The 26,514-nt window shown below is 46.3% G+C and overlaps 1 protein-coding gene and 1 pseudogene across 1 annotated transcript; both read right to left on the bottom strand.

Moving 5' to 3' along the window:
* LOC123092716 (endo-1,3;1,4-beta-D-glucanase-like) overlaps positions 1-19,455 on the bottom strand; it is a 68,264-nt pseudogene extending 48,809 nt beyond the window's left edge.
* Positions 19,456-21,868: 2,413 nt separating this feature from the next.
* LOC123092707 (endo-1,3;1,4-beta-D-glucanase) lies at positions 21,869-25,001 on the bottom strand. The gene is made up of 7 exons (XM_044514530.1): positions 24,694-25,001; positions 24,574-24,595; positions 23,796-23,922; positions 23,125-23,215; positions 22,947-23,036; positions 22,763-22,863; positions 21,869-22,250 (listed from the first exon to the last, which is right to left on the bottom strand). Exons 1-7 carry the CDS (start codon positions 24,842-24,844, stop codon positions 22,110-22,112), a joined length of 723 nt encoding a protein of 240 aa, XP_044370465.1. The 5' UTR covers positions 24,845-25,001; the 3' UTR covers positions 21,869-22,109.
* Between the last annotated feature and the right edge of the window lie 1,513 nt (positions 25,002-26,514).

Here is a 26,514-nt window from a genome sequence, read left to right as displayed (position 1 = left end):
CTCCCCCCTGCTGTTCTGCACTGTTATTTGGTGCTTGACACGTCGACCTGGTTGCTATATGTCCCACATGTCGGCGACAGGAAGTACAGAATTCATGAAAGGGAGCATTGACGGAGGAGTATACTATGAAATTCATGAAAGGGAGCGACTTAGTTTTGGAAAAATCTGTTTTTACGGAGTAGTACGTACCCACTAGGGTTTATAGGGCTCATCTAAAAAACATTCGTTTTTCCGTTTGACAAGTCTCAATTCTACTATACTAGTAGTAGTACCATTACATGTTGGATTCGAGGTGCGTTAGATCACCCGACGCAAGCAGTGTCAAGAGGAAACTAACCAATGCATGTACAAGTTCATGGAAATTTAGTGGGAGTAAAATTTTCTCCTCGTGCTGCGAGCCACCGCGCGCGTGGGCGAGGGAGCGGGCGTAAGGCGTACAGTAGTAGGAGTACTACTACTACTACTCGTAAGCAAGCTTCACCTCATCCTGCGAGCCACCACGCCCATGGGCGGGGGAGACGGCGTACTAAGCAAGCTTCTCCTCGTTCTGCGAGTTGACGGGACACATCAAAATTACTCCAGTGTATAGAGCCTTGCCTCTAAGGTAGGCCCCACATGGTTTGCCTCTTTTTTTAACATAACACGTCAAGTCGCAATTTGTTTGTTCACCCGTGGTAGACGATCCTCCCTCCACCAAGTGGACAACCAGTACACGTGCCAAATTACCACGTGGGCTGCCTTTTTCGTACAGAAATGAGCTCCACCGTGTACCCGCGCGGGTGTGGTTGGGAAAGAGACGGGAGTACGTGCACCGTGCGTGCACCTCTTCTCTTCGTGCACGTCCCCCACCTACGTAGTGTGTGTGAGAGAGATACAAACCTAGACATAATGCGCCGTCCATCCCCATGCCTCCGCCCAGTCCGACCACCAGTCACCACCACGCCCCACTCCTCCTCACCTTATCTCTCATCTTTCTCCCTCCATTTTTATATACAAGGGGCCACTATCAAAATTACTCTACAATTTTCAGATATACAAGGCCACTAGCACTAATCGATGCAATATTAATGGTGGTTGCCTTGTGGTACTAGCAAAGGAGGACATTAATTATCCCTTGCATGCATGCGGGAGTTTGTAAAAAAATGCATCTTGATGTTCCGTGCAATGCACGGGCATCTTGCTAGTCCATGAAAACAACACATGGCAAAATTCCACGGCGAACGAGGGATTTGAATCTGTTGGGAGGGGCTGTTTGGATCTTGCCCGGGGTAGCCAAAATATTGGCGACCCTTTTGTCCACCGGTGCCTTTGCCACCGATGAACGAGGAATGGCTCGGGTGCTCATGTTGTCATGCATCCTCCAGCGCGCACGTTGGAGACGAGCTCGCACGAGCTGTGTTTTTTTGTCCCACAACGCCGCCCGAGCCGCCCGCAGACCGACCGGCGACCCGCAAATTACGCCATCCAACCGGACGAAATTCACGCAAACACGTAGACAAACTGATATTTCATATAAACAACGACGGAAATCATATAAAATACCGGATTTTCATACAAACATGACGGATTTCATTACATTCAAATGAACTACGCGGTGCTAGTTCCGGATAGCACAGGTATATAATACCTGGCCGAAATGGTCGCCCGCCGATCGATTTGTGTTCCTCATGTCCGGCAGCACGATCACCGGACTGCCGGGAGCCCCGGAGGTATATGCTTCAGCGCAAAGGACGGCTCGCTTCCCCACTGCCCAACTGATATCATTGGCTGGTGCCGAAGATGATGGTGGCCGGCACCGGTTCGAGTTCATCACCGGCCACTACTTCGCCATGGCCGGCACCGGCTCGAGTTCATCCTAACATTCCCCTCTTCCGTGGAGCCCATGCAGGGTCGACGGAGGTCCTCGCAACAAAAGATCCGACAAGACACCTGTTGTGTACGCTGGCGTCGCCTCCGCGGTGGCCTTCATGGGACCCAAGCGGCGGCGGCCTCCCGTGTTCTACTTCTCCTCGATGATGGCGGCGGACGCGGAGGCGCTGGCCACCGACTCGTTGCTCTCCGCGCACCCGGCTTCTGTCGCTGCTTGCATGGCACGGCCGCCGGCATGGGAGTCTCGGCCACAGAAACGGGAGACGCGGTACGAGGCGGTGGCGTGGACGACAGCAATGACGCCCGTGCGCCGCTTCTCGTCGAGCTGGCCTGGAGCGGCGAGTTGCTGAAGTGCGCGCCGGCTTGGGGCGGCAATTGGCTCCGTCGGGCGAGGGAAGGGAGGTGGATCAGCGAGCTGCATAGCTCGTATCCGGCGGGCTACCCAGCCGGCTTGGATGCGGAATAACTACTCTTCGTAAGCCATTGTAAGAGTGGACAAAATGGTGGAGGAGATAGGGGAGCGGCGGAGGTGTGCGATTCTTGGCCGGCGTTTGGCCTCGTTTAAATAGGAGATTTAATAGACGGCGGACGGGAGGAGCTCGGCCGGCGTTGCGTTTAACGCCGGCCCGGTCATGAACGGACGTGTGTCCAGAGTGGGTTTCTCGGCTTCCACACGGGCGGGTTTCATGGAGGCGTTTGAATGCGGCACGGAGGCGTGTTCAGCCGGGCGTGCAGCGAGTGGCGCCCTCGACTCTGACCTAGGACACCGCGCCGTTCTTCCACTGACGTGTGGGCTCTTTGGGTGCATGGCCTGCATGTCAGTGACCCAACGCAGGCAGCGCACAGCAGAGGAACCTTTGGTGGGCCAGGGCGGTCAGAAGCGGGCATTTCATAAACCGATGATTGTTCATTGAGTGTGACGTCATCTTTTTCATGTAGATAAGCCTACTATGTTGATAGCCCGTTTCATACGTTGTGATTCATAAAGACCGCTGCAAACATCAATGTTCTGCTTATCACAGATAAGATTGATTAATACCCGTAACAATCCATGTCCTTAACAAAGGGTGCATGCACGTATAGGTTGAGCGTGTGTCTTGCGTTGTGTGCTGTGTGCATGCAGGCGTGCGAGTGTTGCGTGCGTGCAAGGGTACGTTTCAGTGTTGCATGCATGGGTGCGTACGTGCGTGTGTTCGTGAGTGCATGTGTACGTGTCAGTGTTGCACGCCAGCATGCGTGCGTGTGTACGTGTCAGTGTTGCACGCCTGCATGCGTGCGTGTCTTGCGTGCGTGCATGTGTACGTTATGTGTACGTGTCAGTGTTGCACGCCTGCATGCGTGCGTGTCTTGCGTGCATGCATGTGTACGTGCGGGGTGAGGCTACACGTCAGTCGACTGACTTTTTCATCTCTGGTCATTAGATTTTCCAGCCGTTGGATACGAAATCAAGGGCCTCCAGTTTATCATCAAACTCCACCCCCCTGAGCCGCCAGCCCCCGCCGCCCGCGGCCGGCCCACCGCCACGCGGCCCGCCCTCCCCGAAACCACTCCCCACCGCCGGTCCGCCGCCGCACCGGCCATCCCTCTAGCAGCCCCCCCCCCCCGCGCCGAGCTTTTTCTCCGGCGATCCCCACCCCACCGCCCAATGAACGCCCCCTCCAACCGCCGGTGACTGCCAACCAGAGGTCTCACGACTTCGAATACCCACCGACCACTAATTTATTACCATTTCTGTCCTTCATATACGCGCTGACGGGTGGGCCCTATGGTAATGTGCGCTGCTGAATGTGGACCGTTTGACTGGTCAATTGATCATGTTATCAACAAATTACGGAGCTGTATGGTGAGCCAGTGACCATATGCATGATCACCCTAAAATGTACTCCTATTTTATTAACACAGTACAGACTCAAACTACCATTTCTTTCTTTCATATACGGGCTGACAGGTGGGCCCCATGGTTACGCGCCCCGATGGTGCAACACTAGTTGCGCCGCGTGGAACGTTTGACTGGTCAATTGATTGTGTCATCAACAAAATACGGAGTTGTAGGGTGAGCCAGTGACCGTATAATCATGACATGTATTTGTTTAACACGGTACAGACGCAAGGGCTCATATATACACGCAAGCACTCACCGCTATAAGCGCACACACGCGAACCCTACCCCTATGAGCACCTTCGAGAGAGTGGGCCAGCATATATGATCTTGAGATTTTAGGAAGTCACCATAGGTGCCTCATAGTCGAGTGGAACGTCTCCTCCCACTGAACGTGCATCGCCGGAAAATACTGAAATTAACACAAGATAAATGCGAGCACCGGGACTTTAACCTTGGTGGGCTCGAGAAACGACTGTCCTCCTAACCATCCAACCACATGTTGGTTAGCACGACAAAATGTATGTGGTGACCGTGATGAGCTTATTCTGAAGTCCAGTGACCATATCGTGCTTTCGCTTCAAATACAATGACCGTAAGTGTCGTCAACAAAATACGGAGCACGCATCAAATGCAAAGTCCGTCAGTGTCATCAACAAAATATGGAGACGTATCGTGAGCTAGATACCGTTGTACTATTGTATATGCTTATTTTCTTAGTGGCCGATTGCGTGTGTGGTGTGGTGGGCACATCATTTCTAGTTGTGGTGGGTCAACATGAAGACTCATGGGTCGGTTCCATCCTGCGCCACATATAGGTTGGACCGAGACGTGTTATACGAAGACCCATGTGGAGGACTCGGCGTACAACACGAAGCTACCAGAGTCGCGGAGGACTCTATCCCCACTGGTGATAAGCCGACTATATATGATTTGTAACCCTAGGCCCTTAGTATGTTATACAAGCTTGGGGGCTAGTTCGTCGATAGTATACACACACGCACAATGCCTGGTATTCACGTGTACTTTGTACACACCCCTATCACTAATATACAGTACCAGGAGTAGGCTCTTTCTTCAACTGCAAGGGTCCGATCCGAACTAGGGTAAAACTTTGCCTCGTATTACCATCCAGCCTAACAGCCAGGGATATCCTACCGAATGATATGATGAAATCATATCTGCCAACTACTAAGAGAGAGGTGTGTCGGGGGGGGGGAGCGAGAGAGGCCTAAAGATAATGTGCGTGCGGGAGACACGTAGGCACATATATGTGCGTATAGAGGGCTAGTAGAGACCGTGCGTGTGTATATATGCATGCGAGAGAAATAGTGTTTTCCAACTGAGATTAGTGAAAAGAGTGGTACATAGTAGTCAGAAAGAGAGAGAGAGAGAAACAGAGAGAGCATGTGCGTGAGACACCTCGACACCCTGAGAGAGATTGTGAGAATGTGTGAAAGAGAAATGCCGATGCATATAAAGTGTGTGCACTTATGCGTTATTTAGAGAGATATATAACATGTTTGTGAGAACGGGGAGAGGCATAGTGCATCTACGTGTAAAAGGCGGTTCTACGCATTAAATTAAAATATAAATGGCATTATTATTTTTGGATGAGATCATGAATTTTGCAAATTGCGTATGGACGAAAATCGGTCTATCAGACGCCCATACTCTATTGAATTCTAGCATGTGCATGTGTTTATTTCATATCATCGATCCATAGAGTGAGAGCGGTTTGAAATACAGGCAATGGATGCGTTTGCAATTCATATATAAACATTAATTAGTGCACTCCATGTTGTTAGTGTGAAGCACTTTATACATTTGTCACTTGCATGGATACATTCCAAATTGCTAGCTACGAAATAGAATACATGTCGAATTCAACATAAAGGGGGTTTCGAAGATTCGAATTCATAGGAAGTGCATTCATCTATTTGAACCCGAGATAATGGCATTTGTAAATCAGATGTAAAAGGGGGCATCAATCTTTGTTGTGAGTTTGAACATGCTATATATATTCATACGCATATCTAACTTTTTATTTTTTGCAACCAAGGAGATTATATCTGGAACCATGCATGAACTGAGGTAAGTTGCATATTTTTTAATATATACTCGTGTACAATGTATATTCAAATGTACCCCCTCCATTCCAAAATAATCGTAGCTTTAGGATTTTCAAGAGTAAAGATTTGTGAAGTTTGACAAATCCTGAAAGTTCAATTCAAGAGAACCGAAAACGTTAATGCTTCTGCTCCCAAATATTGAACGAAGCGCCAAATAGGCCTATGGTCACCCGAAACCGCGCGAGACTAATGTTTGGTGGTAGGAAATTACTGTCCTGACTCTGGCCCGTGTAGCCTATCGGCCCGATGTCCAAAGGTCTAAACCGGGGTAGGTTTGTAACTTCACCAAGACGCCAGTCTCAACCGCCTCCGAGAAGCATTCATACGCCGTGGGCGCCTAAACACCCATGCGCTCGGCCGAAATCTATCCCGCCCACATTTGGGACACCTGACATGACTGTCCTACCCCCAACCCGCAATATGTCCGAAATTTTAGATGGGGGCAAAGTTTGTAACTTTCCCCAAATTTCAAACAAGCGCGTCTCAAACCGAAACATTGTTCCCCCTTAGTTCCCCGCCTCCCTCCGTTTCCCCATTCATACTCCGTGGGCGCGAAAACGCCCTCTCCACCAGCCGCGAAACCCCAGCCTCCTCCGTCCTCCACCCCATAGCGGCCAATCCACCGCCGCCCTCCTCCATCACGCCGGAGCCGGTACCCCGACGTCGTCGTCCAACGCAACCGCAACCGCAACGCCCTCAAGGACTTAGCAGCTGAAGCCGAGGCAGAGCTGCCTCCACGACGCCGACGCCGACGTGCGCCGTACCAGAACCACTCCGACCACGCCGTCCTGCGCCTCACTGCTGCGGCTCCACTGTCGCAACCGTCCACCGCACCGGAGTTGTTCCCGCTACGCTATCGTTCGCCGCCTCGGATCTGCTTCCCCGCCGCCGACAGACGGCCACCGCACCACACTCAACAACTTGGCCATGGGTTCGTCCAAGGCTGCACCGTCCTCCACAACTTCTGGTTTCCGGTGAACAACAAGAAGATCGTCGGAAAAACAGAAGGAGGACACAGCACTGCCAGCAGAAAGAGGTACTCCTCTTCCCTTATTCGTGCAAATCTTACGTCTCCGCTCACACCGTATTCATCCCACGAAAGAAACTAGTTGAGCGCTTCTTATTGCATCTTCTTCGTGATACTAAATGCACAAGGTTTCCTCCCTTTTACTATTTCACCTTTGCTAGAGGTCAGTAGCCCGCCTGGATTTCAATTCAGGGTCAGTCGAACCGCAATTAAAAGAAGCAGCACCCGCTTAGGCGCGCGGAGCACCTAGTCCGCCTGTTCCCCGGGGAAGCGGCGCATCGGTGTCTATCATAGGGGTGTGGGGCGCAGGAGCTGCTTGCGCCCGATCTGGAGGTCGGCGGGGCTTGAATGGATGGCCGGGGGGCGGTGCCAAGCACGGCGGTGCGGTGAGGTCGAGGGGAGGGCGCAGGCAGGGGAGGAATACTGGGCCGGTGGTCGCTGGCGTTTCGAGGAAGATCGTCAACACTGACTGGCTGGAGGTAGATGAAGGCGATCTGCCCGTTCTTTGTACATCGGACGGTGCAGAAAAAATGGACTGACCTATTTGCTTTCAGTCGACTGTTATTTTCATAGAATCCTGTAGTAATTTAGTGTGCCATGCATGTTGTAGAGCTATCATATGTCTCCCGTCATTTATTTCTCACCGACCTGCTATCTGCTACCTTTACACTGTACTAATTGTGCACACACTTCACCCATACTCACACTATTGTTTTTTTATGCATGGGTATTTCAGACTCTGACGCAGTGTTGATGAATGCAGAAAAGAAAAGACAGAAGTCGCTCCAGTGTAATTCGAAGATAAGCACTAAGCGTTTCAGCGCTCTAATGGGTGCAGTGTCAGCAGTTGGAGACAGTAAACGTAGCTCTGCAGTTGATGATCTCAATTGCCACACACAACCATCCCAGGTGCTTGCTTTAACTTCGCGCTGTCAAATGTGGTTGCATGTTGCATATGGTGTCTAGCTTGTATTGCTTCCAATTTGGTTAAATTGCATCTGCTTACTTTACACATTATACCTTTCATAATGACATGCCTTCCTGTTTTTGATACATACTACATATGTCTATTAACCATGTTCGTACATCAAACTAATGCTCTTTTGTATCCCTCGTCAATCACTTATGATGAGACAGTCACCCGGGTGGGTTACTGTGAGACGCCCTACTCGTTTAAAGAGTGCAGTGTCATCCTCCCCACATGATTCTCAAGAAACAGCAAGGCTAAATGAAGATAGTCAACGTAGCTCTCTAGTTGATCACCGCAATTCCCCCACACCACCATCGCAGGTGCTTGCTCTTACTTGGCAGTGTGATATGTGGTTGCATGTTGCATATGGTGTCTACCTTGTAATGCTTCTAATTAGGGTAAATTGCATCTGCTTAGTTAACACATTATACCTGTGAATATGACATGCCTTCCTGTTTTTGGTACATACTACGTCTTTCTATTAACCATGTTCTTACATCAAACTACTTTTCTTGTGTATCCCTCATCAATGCTCCTAATTTGTTAAATTGCATCTCCTTAGCTTACACATTATACATGTGAATATGACACGCCTTCCTGTTTTTGGTACATACTACATCTGCCTATCACACCATGTTCTTACATCAAACTACTGTTCTTGTGTATCCTGCATCTATCGCTTATGATGAGACAGTCACGCGCGTGGGTTAATATGAGACGCAATACTCTTATAAAGAATGCAATTTCATCCTCTCCACATGATTCTCAAGAAACAGCAAGCCTAAATGAAGATATTGAACGTAGCTCTGTACCTGAAGACCGCACTTCCCCTACACCACCATCACAGGTGCTTGCTCTAACTTCGCAGTGTGATATGTGGTTGCATGTTGCATACGGTGTCTAGCTTGTAATGCTTCTAATTAGGGTAAATTGCATCTGCTTAGTTTACACACTATACCTACGAATATGACATGCCTTCCTATTTTTGGTACACACTGCATCTATGTGTTAACCTTGTTCTTACATGAAACTACCTCTCTTCTGTATCCTGCATCAATCACTTACTATGAGTCACCTTTATTTGTTGCATATTGCATATTATTTCTAGCCTGTTGCCATGTATGGCTTCTAATTTGGTCAAATACATTTGTTAGGGCACCCTTTTAATTTGGCAGAGTGATATTGGTTTCATCTTTCATATGGTTTCTAGCTTGCATCGATTCTAACAAGTTCAAGCACCTTGTGCTTAGTTTACACTTTATACATCATACATGTCAATATGTCATGTCGTCCTATTTTTCATACATAATCCAATCGTCCTATCATGCGGCTGCCTTACATGAAAGTAGTGTTCGTCAGTATCATGCATCAATGAGTTCTGAAGAGCAAATTTTATTCCTTTTTCTTATGGGTTTGACTTGACAAGGCAAAATCAAGAAAGAGGAAGGAAAAGAGTAAGGAAGGCGATGATGGTGGTCCTCTGCAGCAACGTAAACGGAGCATCTGTACCGATTCTCCTTGTACTGATAGTGCGTTACAAGGTCCAAGTCTCCGCTCCCCTACTCCACCATCCAAGGTGCTTGCTCTAACTTGGCAGTGTGATATCTGGTTGCATGTTGCATATGGTGTCTAGCTCGTATTGCTCCTAATTAGTGTAAACTGCATCTGCTTAGCTTACACATGATACATGTGAATGTGACATGCTTTCTTGTTTTTGGTACATACTATATCTGTCTATCACACCATGTTCTTACATGAAACTACTCTTCTTGTGTATCCTGCATCAGTCACTTATGATGGGACACCTTTAAGTTGGCAGTGTGATATTGGTTTGCGTCTTGAATATGATTTCTAGCATGATTCTATGACTTTTTGTACTTGAAACTGTTGTGTTGGATGCTTGGTGGTATGCTTTATAATATAAAGCATGGGGAAACCCTTTTTCGTAATATGATTTCTAGCATGTATTGCTTCTAGTTTGATGAACGCCACCTATGACAAGACAGTTTTAACTTGGCAGAGTGATATTGATTGCACCTTCTATATGGTGTCTTGCAGTGTTTCTAATTTTTTGAAGTGCCTTCTGCTTAGTTACCACATCATAGGTGTGAATATGTCAAGCCGTCCATTTTTTTGTACATATTCCATCCTCGTATCATGACTTTGCCTTTCATCAGAGTAGTGTTCGTCTATATCATGCATGAATGAGTTCTGAAGAGCGAATGATATTCCTTTTTCTTGTCGGTATGACCTCACAATGCAAAATCAATAAAGCTGAAGGAAATTGGCAAGGCATTGGATGATGGTGGTGCTTCTGAGCAACTGAAATGGAGGTTCTCTACAGATTCTACTCCGCCATCCTCCCAACAAGACTCGCAAGACAACGCAAGGCTAGACAGTCAATGTAGCTGTGTAGATGATGAGCACATCTCCCCTACTCCACCATCACAGGTGCTTGCTCTAACTTGGCACTATTATATGTGGTTGCATGTTGCGTATGATGTCTAGCTTGTATTGCTTCTAACTTTATTGAATTGCATCTGCTTACTTTACACATAATGCATGTGAATATGACATGTGTTCCTGTTTCTACATCAGACTACTATTCTTGCATATCCCGCATCAGTCACTTATGATAAAGCACCTTTAAGTCGCCACTGTGATATTGGTTGTGTCTTGCATATGATTTCTAGCATGTACTGCTTCTAATTTGTTGAAACTCCATACAGTTTGAACTTGGCAGGGTGATATTGGTTGCATCTTTCATATGGTGCCTAGCTTGCAGTGCTTCTAATTTGTTGAAATGCCTTCTGCTTAGTTACCACATCATAGGTGTGAATATGTCACACCATCCTGTTTTTCATACATATTCCATCCTCGCATCATGTGTTTGCCTTTCATCCGAGTAGTGTTCGTCAGTATCATGCATGAATGAGTTCTGAAGAGCGAATTTTATTCTTTTTTCTTATCGGTTTGACTTCACAATGCAAAATCATTACAACTGAAGGAAATTAGTCCGACAGTGGATGATGGTGGTCCTTCGGAGCAACTCAAACAGGGGGTCTCCATAGATTCTATCCCGCCATCCTCCCAACAAGATTCGCAAGACAACACAAGGCTGGACAGTCAACGTAGCTGTGTAGATGATGAGCACATCTCCCCTACTCCACCATCACAGGTGCTTGCTCTAACTTGGCACTATTATATGTGGTTGCATGTTGCGTATGATGTCTAGCTTGTATTGCTTCTAACTTGAATTGCATCTGCTTACTTTACACATAATGCCTGTGAATATGACACGTGTTCCTGTTTCTAGAACATATGTGTACATGCTGAGCACATCTCCCCTACTCCACCATCACAGGTGCTTGCTCTTACTTGGAACTGTTATATGTGGTTGCATTTTCTGTATGATGTCTAGTTTGTATTACTTCTGATTATGTTGAATTGCATCTGCATAGCTTACAACTTACACCTGCAATGATCACTTACCCATAAGACACATTTAACTTGGGATTGTGATGTAGGTTGCATCTTGCATTGTCTTCTAGGTTGTACTGCTTCTAATTTCTTGAAATGGCACTTACAACGAGACACTTTTTACCTGATAGAGTGATATTGGTTGCGTGTTCATATGGTGCCTAGCTTTCATTTCTTCTAATTTTGTTGAAATGCCTTCCGCTTACTGTTTTTTCATACATATTCCATCCTCCTATCGTACGTGTGAATATGAAATGCTGTCTTTTTTGTATATATTCCATCCTCCTATCATGCGCTTGCCTTACATCAAAGTAGTGTTCGTCTATATCATGCATCAACCAGTTATGCAGAGCTAATTTTATTCATCTTCTTGTGGTTTTGACTTCATAAGGCAATATCAGAAAATAGGAAGGAAAAGAGTAAGTTAGGGGATGTTGGTGGTCCTCTGCACCGACGCAAATAGAGACTCTCTAGATTTGCCACTGCTACTGCTAATGAAGTTGAAGTCTCAAGTTTACATGATGAGTTCATCTCCCGTACTCCACCATTGCAGGTGCTTGCTCTAAGTTGACAGTGTGATAATTGGTTTCATGTTGCATATGTTGTCTAGCTTGTATTTCTTCTATTTTGATTAAATTGCACCTGCCGAGTTTATACGTTATACATGTGCATATGACATGGCTTTTTGTGTCTAGAATACACTGCATCTATCTATCATACCATGTTCTTACATCAAAGTACTACTGTTGTGTATCCCGCATTAGTCACTCATGATTGGACGCTTTTAACATGGCAGTTTGATAGTGGTTGCATCTTGCATTGATTTCTATGTTGTACTACTTCTAATTTTTCGAATTGCCACTTATGACAAGACACTTTTAACTTGGCAGAGTAATATTGGTTGCATCTTTCATATGGTGTCTAGCTTGCATTACTTCTATTTTATTGAAAATCCTTCTGCTTAGTTTGCACATCGTAGCTGTGAATATGTCACGTTGTCCTGTTTTTCTTACATATTCCATCCTCACACGGTTGTCTTACATCAAAGTATTTCTTGTCTGTATCATGCATCAATGAGTTCTGAAGAGTGATTTTATTCTTTTATGTTGTGGGTACAGCTTGACATGGCAAAGTCAAAAAAGACCAAGGAAAATAATATAGTAGGGAGTGCTGTTACTCGTCGGGTGAAACGGAAAAGGATCTGTTATCAAGATTATGATGGTACTTATAGTGCAGTAGAAGGTCCAAGTCCACCGGCTAAATCTACAAACACAGTATCACCTGCTCCACCAGCTGCAGCATCCGCTTCAACTATACCAGCATCTCAACTAGTTACTCGTTCGTTTGCTCCGGAACTGGCCAGTTCCCAAGATGCCTTCACACCTAACACTACTTTTGAAGCACTATTGACACAACAAGACTTGGCAAGATCAGATGAACCTCATGAGCATCAACACCAAGACGGTACCTGACCGAGTCAAGTTGCAGTTGCATGCTCCTTTATATGCACTCTCACAGTTTGATGTACACTAACACTTTCCATATTCGTTGTTGAACTAGCACCATGGCGCAAGCGGAAACAGACATCAGGGATAATGCTTGACAGATTAACAAAATCTAAAGGAGGAAGAATGGAGATCCATTTTGAGGCAGGTTTAAAAAGGCCATGTGATGCTACAAAGTCAGCCAAGTTAGTATCAGAGGCAGCCATTGTCGTTAGGTGTTATGCACGTATCCTCCCAACGTGGATCCAGTACAGGAATGAGAAAGACAATACCCAGTTTAACACCTTCCTTGACCATTTATCCGTAAGTAATGTTATTCATCGCAATTAGTAATATTGTCTTGCTCTGTCCCATACTTTCTAGCTTCCTCCTAATAAGACTCACATTCTTTTTTCAACAGATGAGGTTCAAGTTGGATCCAAAAGATGATGAAACTAAACAAGCATGCACTCATGTTTTTCAGTCTGCTCTTCGACAGTATCGGTACCACCTTAGAAAATCTCACTTTGAAGGCAAGGCTAACAATGAAATCGCTCAAACATCTCCAATGGAATATATTACAGATGAAGACTGGACAGCCCTCGTTAAACACTGGTCTGATCCAAAGTATCAGGTAGGCTATATGTATTTGATCAGACCACATATTGAACTTGTATTTATGTATGTGCCTTACAAGTGTATCTTGTTCTAGGCTAACTATTTGAAGAACAAAACCAACAATTCTAAAGTGAAATTCCAATAGACAGCAGGATCTCGTAGCCATATTGCACACTGCGAGGCTCTTGTAAATAGCTGCTACTTCCTTCTTTTTTGTGTGCCATATTATCGTATCTATATTGACTTGTTTCAAATACAGAGGAAAGACCGTGCGGACCAAAAAGAACCTGAACCGAATGCAGTGCAAATCTTCAAGGATTGCCACACCAGCAAGATGAAGGGCATGAGCACACCAGTTCAAGCCGCTGTTGTAAGTCCTTACTCCTCCTGTCTTGAACTGATTGGTACTGCGATGTGTTCATTTAAGTACTTGGTTTGTATCCAATGTCAGTTACTCTGTTCACTTTTATACACAGTTGTCTTAACGTATCATTTCAACTTACATGGTTTAAAAGAGATGAAGGATATTCTTTTGGTCTTGATCTGTAATCTAGTTGTTATGTTCACGTGCGCACACAATGATAAAATAGAATGTTTGCTTTATATCTGTTTGCCCATGATATGGATCATGTCATACTATGTTCATCCTACTTGAAACCATGTCTCTTTATCCTTAGATGTCAACGAATGTGAGGAAATAGACAATACAGTAGGCATGCTACATGGACATATGTTCCGAAAGTGATTTTATTATGTAGTTGGAACTACAATACATGCTAATGTATTACAGTAGTTCACCAAAATAAGTTATGTATAAATGTTTAACCTACTTTGTTTGTTTTATTCTCATTAGTAAATTATCTAGTACACTAATCTACAAGTTTAAACTTTCAGGAAGCTATGAAACAAATGATTGAACAGCCACAACCACCTAAAGGTGACGAGGCTACTACAGGCACAATGTCACCTCTTGCTGCAGTGCGTCAGTATCTCTCCACTAACAATGCAAAAAGCACCTTCCTGCGTAATTCTGGGTTGGTTGTCAAGGTAACCTCGTCCAAATCGCCTTCTGAACAAAATTTCCTGCTAGACAGAGTGATATATTTGTGCTCCATACACAAGTCCAATCCCTAATGGACGTTGTTTCGGAAACAAGAATAGTGGTTGAGAAATGTCGTCAAGATATGAATGGTTTTGAAACCAGACTATTAGACATTCGCTTCATTGTTCAAGAGCAATGGCAGAAAAAGATGGAGATCGTGCTGCTCCATCAGATTCTACAGCCTGAAATATTAGCACTCAAGTCAAATGATCTGTGCTTCTATATATCTGATGGTGCTTTTATCTGGAAGGATTGTAAACTTTATGCCAATAGGCCTTTTGTTGTATGGTTGGAATTTATTTTGTTGTGATACAACATTTATGATGCTGCCATAGGCTGCAGTAATTACGACGCTATTTTTGTATAGTGTAGGTTTATCTTAGTAATGTATTCGGCCGAAAGCTTCGTAGCAGCCCAACATGCCAACATTCATCGGGCCCATTCCAATTGGGCTAAAAACGATTACGAGCCGAAATTGGCATGTAGCCCACTAAAAATATCTCGGTCTAAATCAGCATAAGCTTTCATATTTTTCTGGTAGGCCTGTGCCCATAGTGGGCCTTTAACAGGCCTAAACATAAGTTGGGCCCTCAGTAAAATTAGGCCGTTTACAGGTGTAAATATCTCGAGCCCATAAAAAACATGGGCCTTTACTAGACCGAAAGTGAGATTGGGCCCTGATTGTGCCAAATAACCCACTAGACTTAGCAGGCCGAAATGGTGGCTCATTTACGATGCGGATCTTTGACAGGCCGAAATTCGGACGGGCCGTAAATGCGCCGACCTAATACACGGGCCTTCAACGGGCCGGAACCTCGGTCGGGCTAGATTATCGTCATTTTTATATGGGCCATTAATGGGCCCGATATGATGTTGGGCCACATATGGCCCATGGTTTTACGTCCGGCGTTAACAGGCCGGAAATGACAACAGGCCGAAAGTGGCGCAAATCTATTGTGGGCCTCTAACAGGCCGAATGTCAGACATGGCCGAATATGACCAAAATCCTTCACGGTCGTTTATGGGCTGAAAGTTTTGATGGCCTGTAAATGGGCCCAAATGAAGCCGGACCTTTAACAGGCCGAAAATACACCGGGCCGTAATTCGGCCCAATTACTTAGCAGAGAGTTAATGGGCCAGAAGTGACCATGGGCCGCGTTGATGACAAGTTTAGGACAGGCCGTTGACGGGCCGATTTGACAGAGAATGTTGGGCCTTTAGCTGGGCCAGCCCACTATGGTCTGCAGAATCTTGTGGGCCTTTAGCTGGGCCAGCATATTGTGGTCCGCAAAATCTTGTGGGCCTTCTGCTGGGCCGGCCCATTATGGTCAGCAAATTCGTGTGGGCCTTTAGCTGGGCCGGGCCATTATGACCCGCTAAATTTTGTGGGCCTTTAGCTGGTCCGGCCCATTATGGTCCGCTAAATTTTGTGGGCCTTTAGCTGGGCCGGCCCATTATGGCCCGCTAAATCTTATGGGCCTTCGATTGGGCCGGCCCATTTAAACTTTGTGGGTCACTTTTGGGTTGGTCCACGTGTCAACATATCATAGGCCCATCTCGATCGTTGGATGAGTGGCACATGTGCCAATGCAGAGCTGACGCATGGATCCGTCAGCCAATGAGAATTTTACACGTGGAAAATCTGCATTGGTCGTGGCTGTTAACGGGTTACCGGGTCCAAAATTCGACCCGATAGCTTAACGGCGTTCCGTTACGATGGATGCCACGTGTCGGTCACCCTTGACGAAAGCACTTCTGTGACGCGCGATTTATCGTCATGAAAGTGGACACTTCCGTGATGATAATTTTGGTAATGCTATGAAACACTTCTACGACAACACAGGTATGATTATCTTGATTTTGTTATAAATTTGTCATGGATGTACATGCATGACAGAAAACGCGACCTACTGTGACAAACACGTATCATTATGGAAGTGTATTTTTTTTGTAGTGACTAGACGCTCCTTGCTCCTTTAGCGCGGCAACAATTCGTTTTGCCTCTTCAAATTCCTTTTCCTACAGAAAGGAACAATTTGTTCGTTTATGTTAGATGGATTAACATCAGAAATAAACATACTATACATTTTGACCGAAGATGAATCAAAATGGGACCGATGGGAGGATCCCCACCGGATTTTATTCCAATGAGGTGAGGAGGCTCATTACCCGACATGTTAAGTGTGACATCTCCAATTTAGCCATTTTTTTTTGCGAGGATCCAATTTAGCCATCTGACCGGCCAAGCCACGAGAGCTTCTCCACTTTGGAGAATCTGAACATGAAAATATCATACAAGTCATCTCAAGCTGCCAAATGTTGTTAGGCTTGGGTCTATTGCTTTTATCATCATTCCCCGCCCTTGGTTTACTTTAACTTTTTTTTTGACAAAGGGTGAATTTTATTGGCTCAAAATGAAGCATCAAGAGGATACATAACATAATGAGCACACACACGGCCTCTGCATAACTAGGATGCACACAGCCAATCCAACACATACGCAGAAACACACCAACAGCTAGCAAAGTCATAAGACCAAAAGCTATGCATAGGCGAGGAAAATGAAAAAGAAAAGCCCCATAATGATCAGATCAATGATCGACAAACTAAAACTGAGACCATATCCGCACCAACCATTGACACCACATTGATGATGATGATCTTCAACAGCAACGCCTTCAGGAAGGGAGCGACACTCAAGTGCCGCTGTCACCGGATCCAACCACAAAGGCCAGAATCTAAGTTTTCACCCTGAAGTATCACTCCAAGCGTATCCAAGCAATGCCTCCAACAAGGTAACAACGTAAAAGAAACATCACCATTGCCAGGCACAACCACTCGGGTCTGACCTAGGCTTTCGCCCAGGTGCTCGAGACCGGGTGCACGCAGCATCACCATCCAAGTCACACAAGTGTTGTCGCCACCGCTTTTCCGCAATCCCGACAGCTACAATTGGACTGTCGCCACCTCACAGCCATCCCTTTGCGTCAAGTCGTCATTCATAATTTGCATTCCACCACTGAAGTCATCCATTGGATCGAGAGCTAAACCTCCCGAAGTCTTTTTGATGACCTCCGCTATCGTGGATCCATAGGAAGTCGCTGCAGAACAATCTATAGCCACCACCATCTGGCCGATCGGATCTGGATCATCACCACCAATTGAAGATCACAGCGCCGTCACCCGGCACTGCACACGCGGAAGGCCAGCACGTCGCCGCAGCCCCACATGCCCAGCGCAAGGACCCTACGGGCCGCCGTCAACACCTCATGACGCCCGCGTCATCCCGACGACCGGTCCAGGTGGACGACCGGTCTCCAGCACCGCACGACACCGCCACCAACATGGGCTAGATCTAGCCGAGGCCAGCAACTCGAGACCGACTAGGCCTTAAGGCACTCGAAGGCCACCACCGCTCTAGCCCTTTGCCCGTGACACAGATGGGATCAAGGGAGGGGTAGGGGAAGGGTGAGCAGGGCCGCGATGAGGAAGACGACGAGGATGCCGCCATTCGCCAGACTGGGCGCAGCCGCCAGAGAGGGCCCCCTGAGCCATGCCACTATGAGATCTCGAGGAGGGGAGGGGCTCTCAGCACCAAGACGGGAATGAGTCCGCCCCGCCGCCACCATCCCGGGGCTAGGCACGGCTTCGCCTGCCAGCCCTCTGGTGGCGGCGATGCGGGAGCTGGCGGAGTAGGGCCTCCCGGCGGCGCGGCTGCGGGTCGCCGTGCCGCCCAGGAGGACGACGCGGGGTTAATTTCCCCCGTGCACATTAGCTAACACTGTGTAATGGAAGTACTAAGAAGGCCAGCAATGTCATGCGATGTAAACGGGTATGATTACACGACATATATACCTCAAACATAAACTTAAATCAGGTGGCCTGAAGTCCTGAACGTTTGCAAAAATAAAAGGAATAGGTTGCACGGAATCAGGGGACAACAAACCGGGGCATGATCCTTTATCCACGCTGGAAATGGTCTATCAGCGTTTTCGTGTGAATATGGCTTCCCATGTAAGAAATCTGGCACCACAACCAAGTATCCTGACGAAGCGACTTTATCAGCTATCTTCCTTCCTGAGGTAAGAAATTTCATCAGACCCCCTTTTCTTTTTTGAGGCAATCAGAATCCGTTCACTGGTGGGACAGTGTTGTTTGGTTGCGGTAAATTGTCGTTGCCCATCATAACAATAAAAGGATAAAAAAGGCGGTAAAGCCTAGTATATTCAAATTTAACAAGAGTGCTAAAATCCCAGCCGCAAATCGTGTGAAGAACACTCCAGTGATCTACCATTTGCCGAGAGTACAGGTAAATGTATACCTCAGATTCGGCGCTCCAAACCCTGCAAGGGAAAGGCCAAGCGCTGTTAGTTAACCGTTAATAAGTCAAGCAGAGGAGAGGAGCATTTGGGAGCTCTGGTCGAGGGGGGTACGTATTACCGAAGATATCCAAGATGAGGATGACTGCGGCCTTGGACTCGGCGGAGCCAGCGACCTACGCCGCGATCCCGTCGAAGTCGTCGCCGACGACCCTGCCCTCCCCGCCGGCGGGGTTCAGCGCCGGCGGGTTCGCGCAGCACTGCGGGCTCGCCATCCTCACTCATGCTTGTCTCCTGGCGGCGAGGCTGCGAGTAGTTGGGCATGGGAGACTGGCCGCGAAGCGAATGCCTTGGTGGGCACGTATTTGTTTCGAACCTGCTGGCGTCGAGGCGGGGGTTTGTTGGGTGATTCCGTTTGATGCGATGCTTCCTTCATCGTCAGAGTCAGATGCTTTCTTGTCGCGGGTCTACCGTCTACCTGCCGCAGTGACATTTCCCACGACGGCCCAACCCGCTTGCTTTATTTTGGGTCTATTTTATGTCCACTTTCTCAATTTCTATGTTTAGTCAAGACGTATCAGGTGAAAAATCAAAACGAAATCAAGGGGGACGCTGCACGTCCTAGAAGATCTACCGCGCGGGAAGCCGTTGGATGGAGTCGTGGACAGCCGTCCGATCTCTCATCATGAGCCCTTGGGCCTTTGCAGCAAGCTTCATGTTGCGCTTGGCGCTTTACAACACGGTCCTTGTTCCAATCCCCATCTAACGGTTTTTTTCTACGGCTGCAACTAAATCCTCAAATCCACTTCTTTGCAACAGAGTTTGTATTGCGCTTAGTGCTTTGAAACACGAGACTAGTTGTAGTCACGGACGAATAATTTTTTTCCCACGACTGCAAATTAGATCCTCAAATTCCTTTCTTTGCAACAAAGGTTCATGTTGCGCTCACGGCTTCACAACACAAACCTTGTTGTAATCCCCACAGGATTTTATTTCCGCGACTACAAACTAGATCCGCAAATCCCTTTCTTTGCAACAAGGTTCATGTTGCATTCAGCCAGTGCAACACAAGCCTTGTCGCAATCCATACCAAACGTTTTTTTTTTCCGTGACTGTGACTACATGGATGTGTGAGGAGAGATGTATTGTGTGCCTCCTGATCAACTCGGATCCCATGGCCACATGTCGATGTGCACCTTAGTTATCAGTCAGCTGGCTCCAAGAGTTGCCTTTAATTCATGACCCTGATAAGTGTCACACGTGTGGCACAAACACATAAGAACTTTGAACGTTTTTATGACAAGTTTAGTGAAGTAAGGATGGCAACTTTAGTTGTCAAGCATGACAACTTGTTTTCAGATGGCAGGTTTTAGTTTTCTTTTTTTTTTCTTTTCGGATGACAACTTTAATTATAAGAAACCTCGGAGCTGGAGTGCTTCGTGCCACACGTGTGATATTTATTATTTAGGTTAATTAAACGCATTTAACTTGTTTTTAGTGGCAGCACGTGAAACATGACATGCTCGACCCCAATAATATCTTACAGCCCCGGCACTAGAGCTTCTTAATAGTAGTGCGGCTTCCGCAGGACTCTGTGATCTTGATTACCAAAAAGATAGGAAATCTATGTTCTTCAAATCTTACGAAAGTAAACCATGAGCATAAAGTTTCTAAGCATGATCCTGTAATTCGACACAAATAAGTAGTATGTATTGTTGAAAATATTAGTAACTTTGCGACTAATCTAATCCACGAGTAAGCATCTCATACCAAAACTTAAGCATGTGAGCACGTACAGTACATAGAACTGAAACATCTATAAACAACATATATACAGCTAGCACATGTATGAGTAAACGAGGGATGAACAGTTCATACCCTTCGGTTGGCCAGGCCAACACGGTGGTGGCAGCAGCAGCCTCGGCGTCACCCGTGGCCTTCTTCTTGGCGGCGGCGTCTTCGACCATGGTGTTGATGCGGGGGGAGTAGTGGAAGCTAAGGCAGACGAAGACGGGGACGGATCAGGAGCAGTCGCGTCGAGACGCTCCCCAAAAACAACATAAGAAAGGACGATATCCAGAGACAACAAAATGAACTATGTGCCTGTATCAACATTCCAGGATTGTTATGATTGTTGGGCTGGTATGGATCCCCATGCAGGGAATCTGGCACTACATCAAAGTAACCAGACAAAGCAACCTCGTCCGCTATCTTCCTCCGTTAGATAGACATTTAAGCATTAGTGGCAATCCCATGAATGAAGGATAGCACTAGCTTAAGATAAATAAGCTTCCATAAAGAGAAAAGAGCATAGAAGCACAGTTGTAGATCATTCCCGATCTAGTTTTCCAGCATGGAGATTAACGAGGTCAGCATTTCTTTCATTATGTTCAAAATTTACTTACGCATTCCGTTCTTTTGCTGATATGTATGCAAGCAAATGTAAATGTCCTATTAAGTTGAACAAATATGAAGGTATGAAGCAGACAAGGGAGACAAATTTGAACCGAAAACTACAAACAGAAGATCGCCATTCTGTAATTCCAGCTCCCTTTCCTTCTCATAAGAAATATGTTTCATTAACACCATCCACAGCATGGTTGTATGGTCGTCAGGATGCAGTGACCGAAGGTCACCGTTTCTACATGCAGAATCACACCATTGACAAAATTAAGCAGTTGCTCCATGTTGAAGGAGATGCAAAGGGCAACTCTCACGAGAAAATAAATTCAGTGTACCTCAGTTTCGGCACGTCGAACGCTGCAAAGACAAAATGGTCCCCGTTACTCGGTATACATACACTATAGGCACCAGTGTCTGGAAAGCTGCAGGTGTTGGAGACCGACCAGTTGCCTTACCGGAGGTGTTGGAGATGACGGCGTGCGGCTTTGGAGTGAGCAGAGCCAATCATTTTATAATAACGAAAAATGAGAGAACAATAATCACCACACAGATTATATAGAGACAAACAGACAAGTGGGCCAACTCTCAAAACTACAAATATCACATTTTATTTCACTGCAATAATATTATAGTAATGTGTTCAATACAAGCAGAGACTGCTATGAGCAAGCACACAATGTACGTATACTAGCACATGAAAGACACCTGCACGACCATTGATACAGGCCCTATAGCTAGGACCATAGCATAAACCCTGGATGTTTTGAATGATGACCGGTGAAGAGTGACACTGGCTTATTACGAAAAAAGGACCACTAATTCAGGTTCACTTTAGGTTCTTGTTAAACCAGTCAATCATGTCTGACAGGGCTTCCTCGGCGCTCTTCACAGCACCTGCATCTTCACTTTTGTATCTCACAGCCCATCCATGAGAAACCCCAGGGAAAATCTTGACAAAGTGAGCAATCTGTAGGTTCATAAAGACCATATCAGGATGAAAGATTTTAAGCTCCGGTTCTGCAACAATGTCGTACCGTAATGTGTGTCTCCAATTTACCGACATTCTACTGTACTTTTTGGTTGCTTTTTATCAATCTTCCTTTTTTTTTTCTTATGATACTACACTTTCTGGTGAATATATGGTAATACCTTCTTACTTCCAAGAAACTGGTCATTCACATGGATAAACTAGTACTATAAAATGCTGCTAGGTCCAGTGACTCGTAAAGTAAAATATTGCGTGTAAAGGCTAGTTTGCCCTTAATTAAGGGATGATTGATAGCTCCTCTGATGTCAAAGCTAATTAAGATTGGGAGGAAGTAGCAACACATTATGCTGGAACAGTCAAACAGTATACTAATCAGATATGGCTTGGCACTGGGGCAGTTTCAAATTTAGTTTAACCTCAGTAATATTACGTATTCCATAACTTGCCAACATCATAAGTTGACTTGAAGGTTGCTCGAAATGAGAACTTACCCCTGTGTTAGAGGATAGAACCTGCTCGAACTGTTTGACCAATTCTGGTGGGGATGTTTTGTCATTTTCAGCTCCAAGTACAGCGATGGGGCATTTCACCTCTGAAATATAGCACATGTCATAGTGTAAGAATCTGAAGCCTTTCAAATGGAACAATGTTAAATTCTCAAGGTAGAGATCTTACCTTTGATATCGTCAACAGTAACAGCAGAAGGGTGCGACATAACAGCTGCCTGGATCTCATTAGCTTTCGCTAACTCTGCAACTACCTTTGCTGATATATGGGGAGAAGAAGCAGAATGCTTAGCAGGTTAAACCTTAGAATTTTGGGTTCAGATGTAACAAAACAAAATAGTGCTTACCACCCCAGCAATAACCTGCAGCCCCAACAGTAGACACTCCTTGTTCTTTTAGAGCAGCAATAACAGGTTTTGCCTCTTCAAATGCTTTTCCCTGTATAAAGGAACAGTTCATTCGTTTATTAGATAGATTAAAAACCATAATGCCGCATCACCTTCAGCTAGAAGTAACTTCAGAAATGGCTAAATCAACTCCATTGTCAAAAATTAAGTGTGCCTTCACCCTTAGGCGACACAGGGGCAACAACCCTTAGACCACCACCCCCTCCCCCCTCCCTTGTTGCCTCATCCTGCCGCCGCTGGGTTGGAGGGGGGATTCCCATTCTTAGGAGGCGAGGAGACTCAAACCCATATCACGCTTAGTAGGGCGTATCCACATTGGTGGAAGAGAAGGTGAACAATCAGCCAATATTCTACATATATTCTTACAAAGTCATATCAAGCTGACATATACATGCTGTTAGATTTGGACCTATTGGTTTTATTATCACATCCCACCCTTGGTTACCTTAGTTAACACTGTCTGAATCAAAGTACCAAAGCCAGCAATCTCATGCAATGGAAACTGGAAAGCTCCCGAAACATATACGTTAAACATAAACTAAGGCAAGTGACCTGAACATTTACAAGAAAAAAAAAGGAACAGGGTTTGAGGGAATCAGAAGACAACAAACCAGGGGGTGTTCCTTGATCCACACTTGTATTGGTCTGTCAGCATTTTCAGGTACAAATGGATCCCCATGTAAGAAATCTGGCACCACAACAAAATATCCCGACGAAGCAACTTTATCGGCTATCTTCCTTCATGAGGAAAGAAACTGCATCAGAAATTCATAGGTGACACTCGCTGGTTGCGATAAAGTAAAGTAGAGAGCATAGTCCGTCATAAAACAGAAGGCCACTAAAAACTATTCAAAATATATATATATTTTGCAGGAATAAAACTATTCAAAAAATTAACAGCCCGCCTAAAATTCCAGCCATAAATTGTGCGGACATTCCAATAGTACATTTTCCCAAAGCACTCCATCTGTTTCTTTTGACTCTATGTATAAAATTTGTTTGAAGTCAAACTACATAAAGTTTGACCAGATTTATCTTAAAAATATCAACACTTACAATACAAAAGTTATACAGTATGAAAATTAATGTCATGATGCATCATATTGTGAATGTTGATTTTTTTTTCTTACATAGTTGGTCAAACTTTACAAAGTTTGACTTCAAACAAATTTTATATGCAAACTAAAAAGAAATGGAGGGAGCATGTGTGAATACTGAATAATGAGAAACTTGTATGCGGTGACTGCGATACAAATATCCTTTGTCCTCCTCGTGCGGATACCAGGAAGATAACGGAAAAATCAACAGCAAACGCACTCGACTGACCCTACAGATATTAGCGCGAAACAGAGGTCGCAATATCAGGAAGCACAGCACAGAAACGTATACCTCAGAATCGGCGCTTCAAACCCTGCAAAGTGCAAACAGAAGAGGGGAAGCGCTGTTAGCAGGTCGTTACTAGCATCCCCAGCAGAGAAGCATTTGGTTCTGGTCGAGGGCGGGGGTTACCAAAGATGTCGGAGATGAGGACGACGGCGGCGTTGGACTCTCGGACGCCGGCGACGTATGCCGTGACCCCGCCGAGGCTGTCGACGACCCTGCCCTCCCCGCCGGCGGGGTTGAGCGTCGGCGGGTCCGCGCAGCACTGCGGGCTAGCCATCCTGCCGAGGCTGCTGGTGGCCGGGGGTTTGGGGCTGGGAACCAGAACAGCCGACGGAGGTGAGCTGAGGAGGAGGACAAGGCGACGGCAGCGCAGCGACCGGAGGAGAGCGGAACGCTTTGACTGCGAGTTGTTTCGAACCTGTTCGTGCAGACTGCGGAAGGTACGAGGCTTCTGGTTGGGCCTCTGTTTACTTATCGAGGCCGCGCACCAGGCCGGCAGGGTGACCTCACTGCTTTTTTTCTTTTTTTTATTAAGTGGTTGGCTGACTTCACTGCTGACCCACACTGATTACGTTTGTTGCTTTGCTTCCTGCGGAGGTGAATGTGATGTTTTAGTCTAAAATTTGCAGGGAATGTGATGTTTTGGTCCAAATATAATCATGACGCGACAATTGGTGCCACGTTGGCTAAGCTGGTCAACAATGCACATTTGCGGATAGCCCCCTGCCGTTTTCTGAAATCAACAACGGATTTTGGTTGCTTTGTGTGATGATTTGTGTAGGAGGCCGCTGGACATCGACTTTGCTCGAAAGATGTGGGAGAGAAATAAGTACAGTATGAGTGAATTATCCGAGTTCTCCATGTTCTCGTGGAAGGTACATATGGCATCTCCATGGCCTTGTTTTGGGTGCTGCCGCCTCGCCCGTTTCCAACACTCTTCTTCCCGTCACTAACCTCGCTCTAGCCACAAATTCGAGCCTAAAGAAAATGACACGCAGGAGCAATTCATTAGTGCTCGCCCAAAGTTTAATGCTAGACAGCAGGAGCCCTTTTTTTTTTGAACATGAGTCCAACTTAATTGCCCAAAGATAAGTGCAATGTCAGGATGTTGGGAACGTAGCATGCAATTTCAAAACATTTTCTAGGCTCACGCAAGATCTATCTAGGAGATGCATAGCAACAAGAGGGGGAGAGTGTGTCTACGTACCCTCGTAGATCAAAAGCGGAAGCGTTTGACAACGCGGTTGATGTAGTCAAACTTCTTCTCGTTCCGACCGATCAAGTACCGAACGTACGACACCTCCGAGTTCTGCACACGTTCGGCTCGATGACGTCCCTCGAACTCTTGATCCAGCAAAGTGTCGAGGAAGTAGATGAGTTCCGTCGGCACGACGGCGTGGTGACGGTGATGATGAAGTGATCCGCCAGGGCGAAAGCACCGCAAAAATATGACCGAGGGTGTAGTCTCTGGAGGGGGGCGCCGCACACGGCTAACGGATGTTGTTGTGTGTTCTAGGCGCCTCATCCCCATGTATATATAGGTGGGAGAGGGAGGGGAGCAGCAAGGGGGCGCCCCAAGTAGGAGGAATCCTACTTGGGCGCCTCCCCAATTCGGCCTCCCCCCTTCCATAAGTTCCGAAGGGGGAAGGAAGGAGGAGGGAGGCCGAATCCCTCCCATTCCTTCTCTCTTCTCCTTTTTCCTTCTCCTTTGGTTCGGCCCATATGGGGGGCGCAGCAGCCCCTGCTGGCTGCTGTGTTTAACATCTTGGCCGATTAGGCCCATAGGAACCCCTTCCAGTGACTCGATATGTACCTAGTACCCTCCGGAACACTTCCAGTTTCCGAATCCTATCGTCCTATATATCAATCTTTACCTCTCGACCATTTTGAGACTCCTCGTCATGTTTGTGATCTCATCCGGGACTCCAAACAACATTCGGTCACCAA

This window comes from Triticum aestivum, chromosome 1B (assembly GCF_018294505.1).
Source record: "Triticum aestivum cultivar Chinese Spring chromosome 1B, IWGSC CS RefSeq v2.1, whole genome shotgun sequence".
NCBI classification, from domain to species: domain Eukaryota; kingdom Viridiplantae; phylum Streptophyta; class Magnoliopsida; order Poales; family Poaceae; genus Triticum; species Triticum aestivum.
Note: the sequence above shows the minus strand (reverse complement) of the source record. Positions and strands in the feature narration are given on the sequence as shown.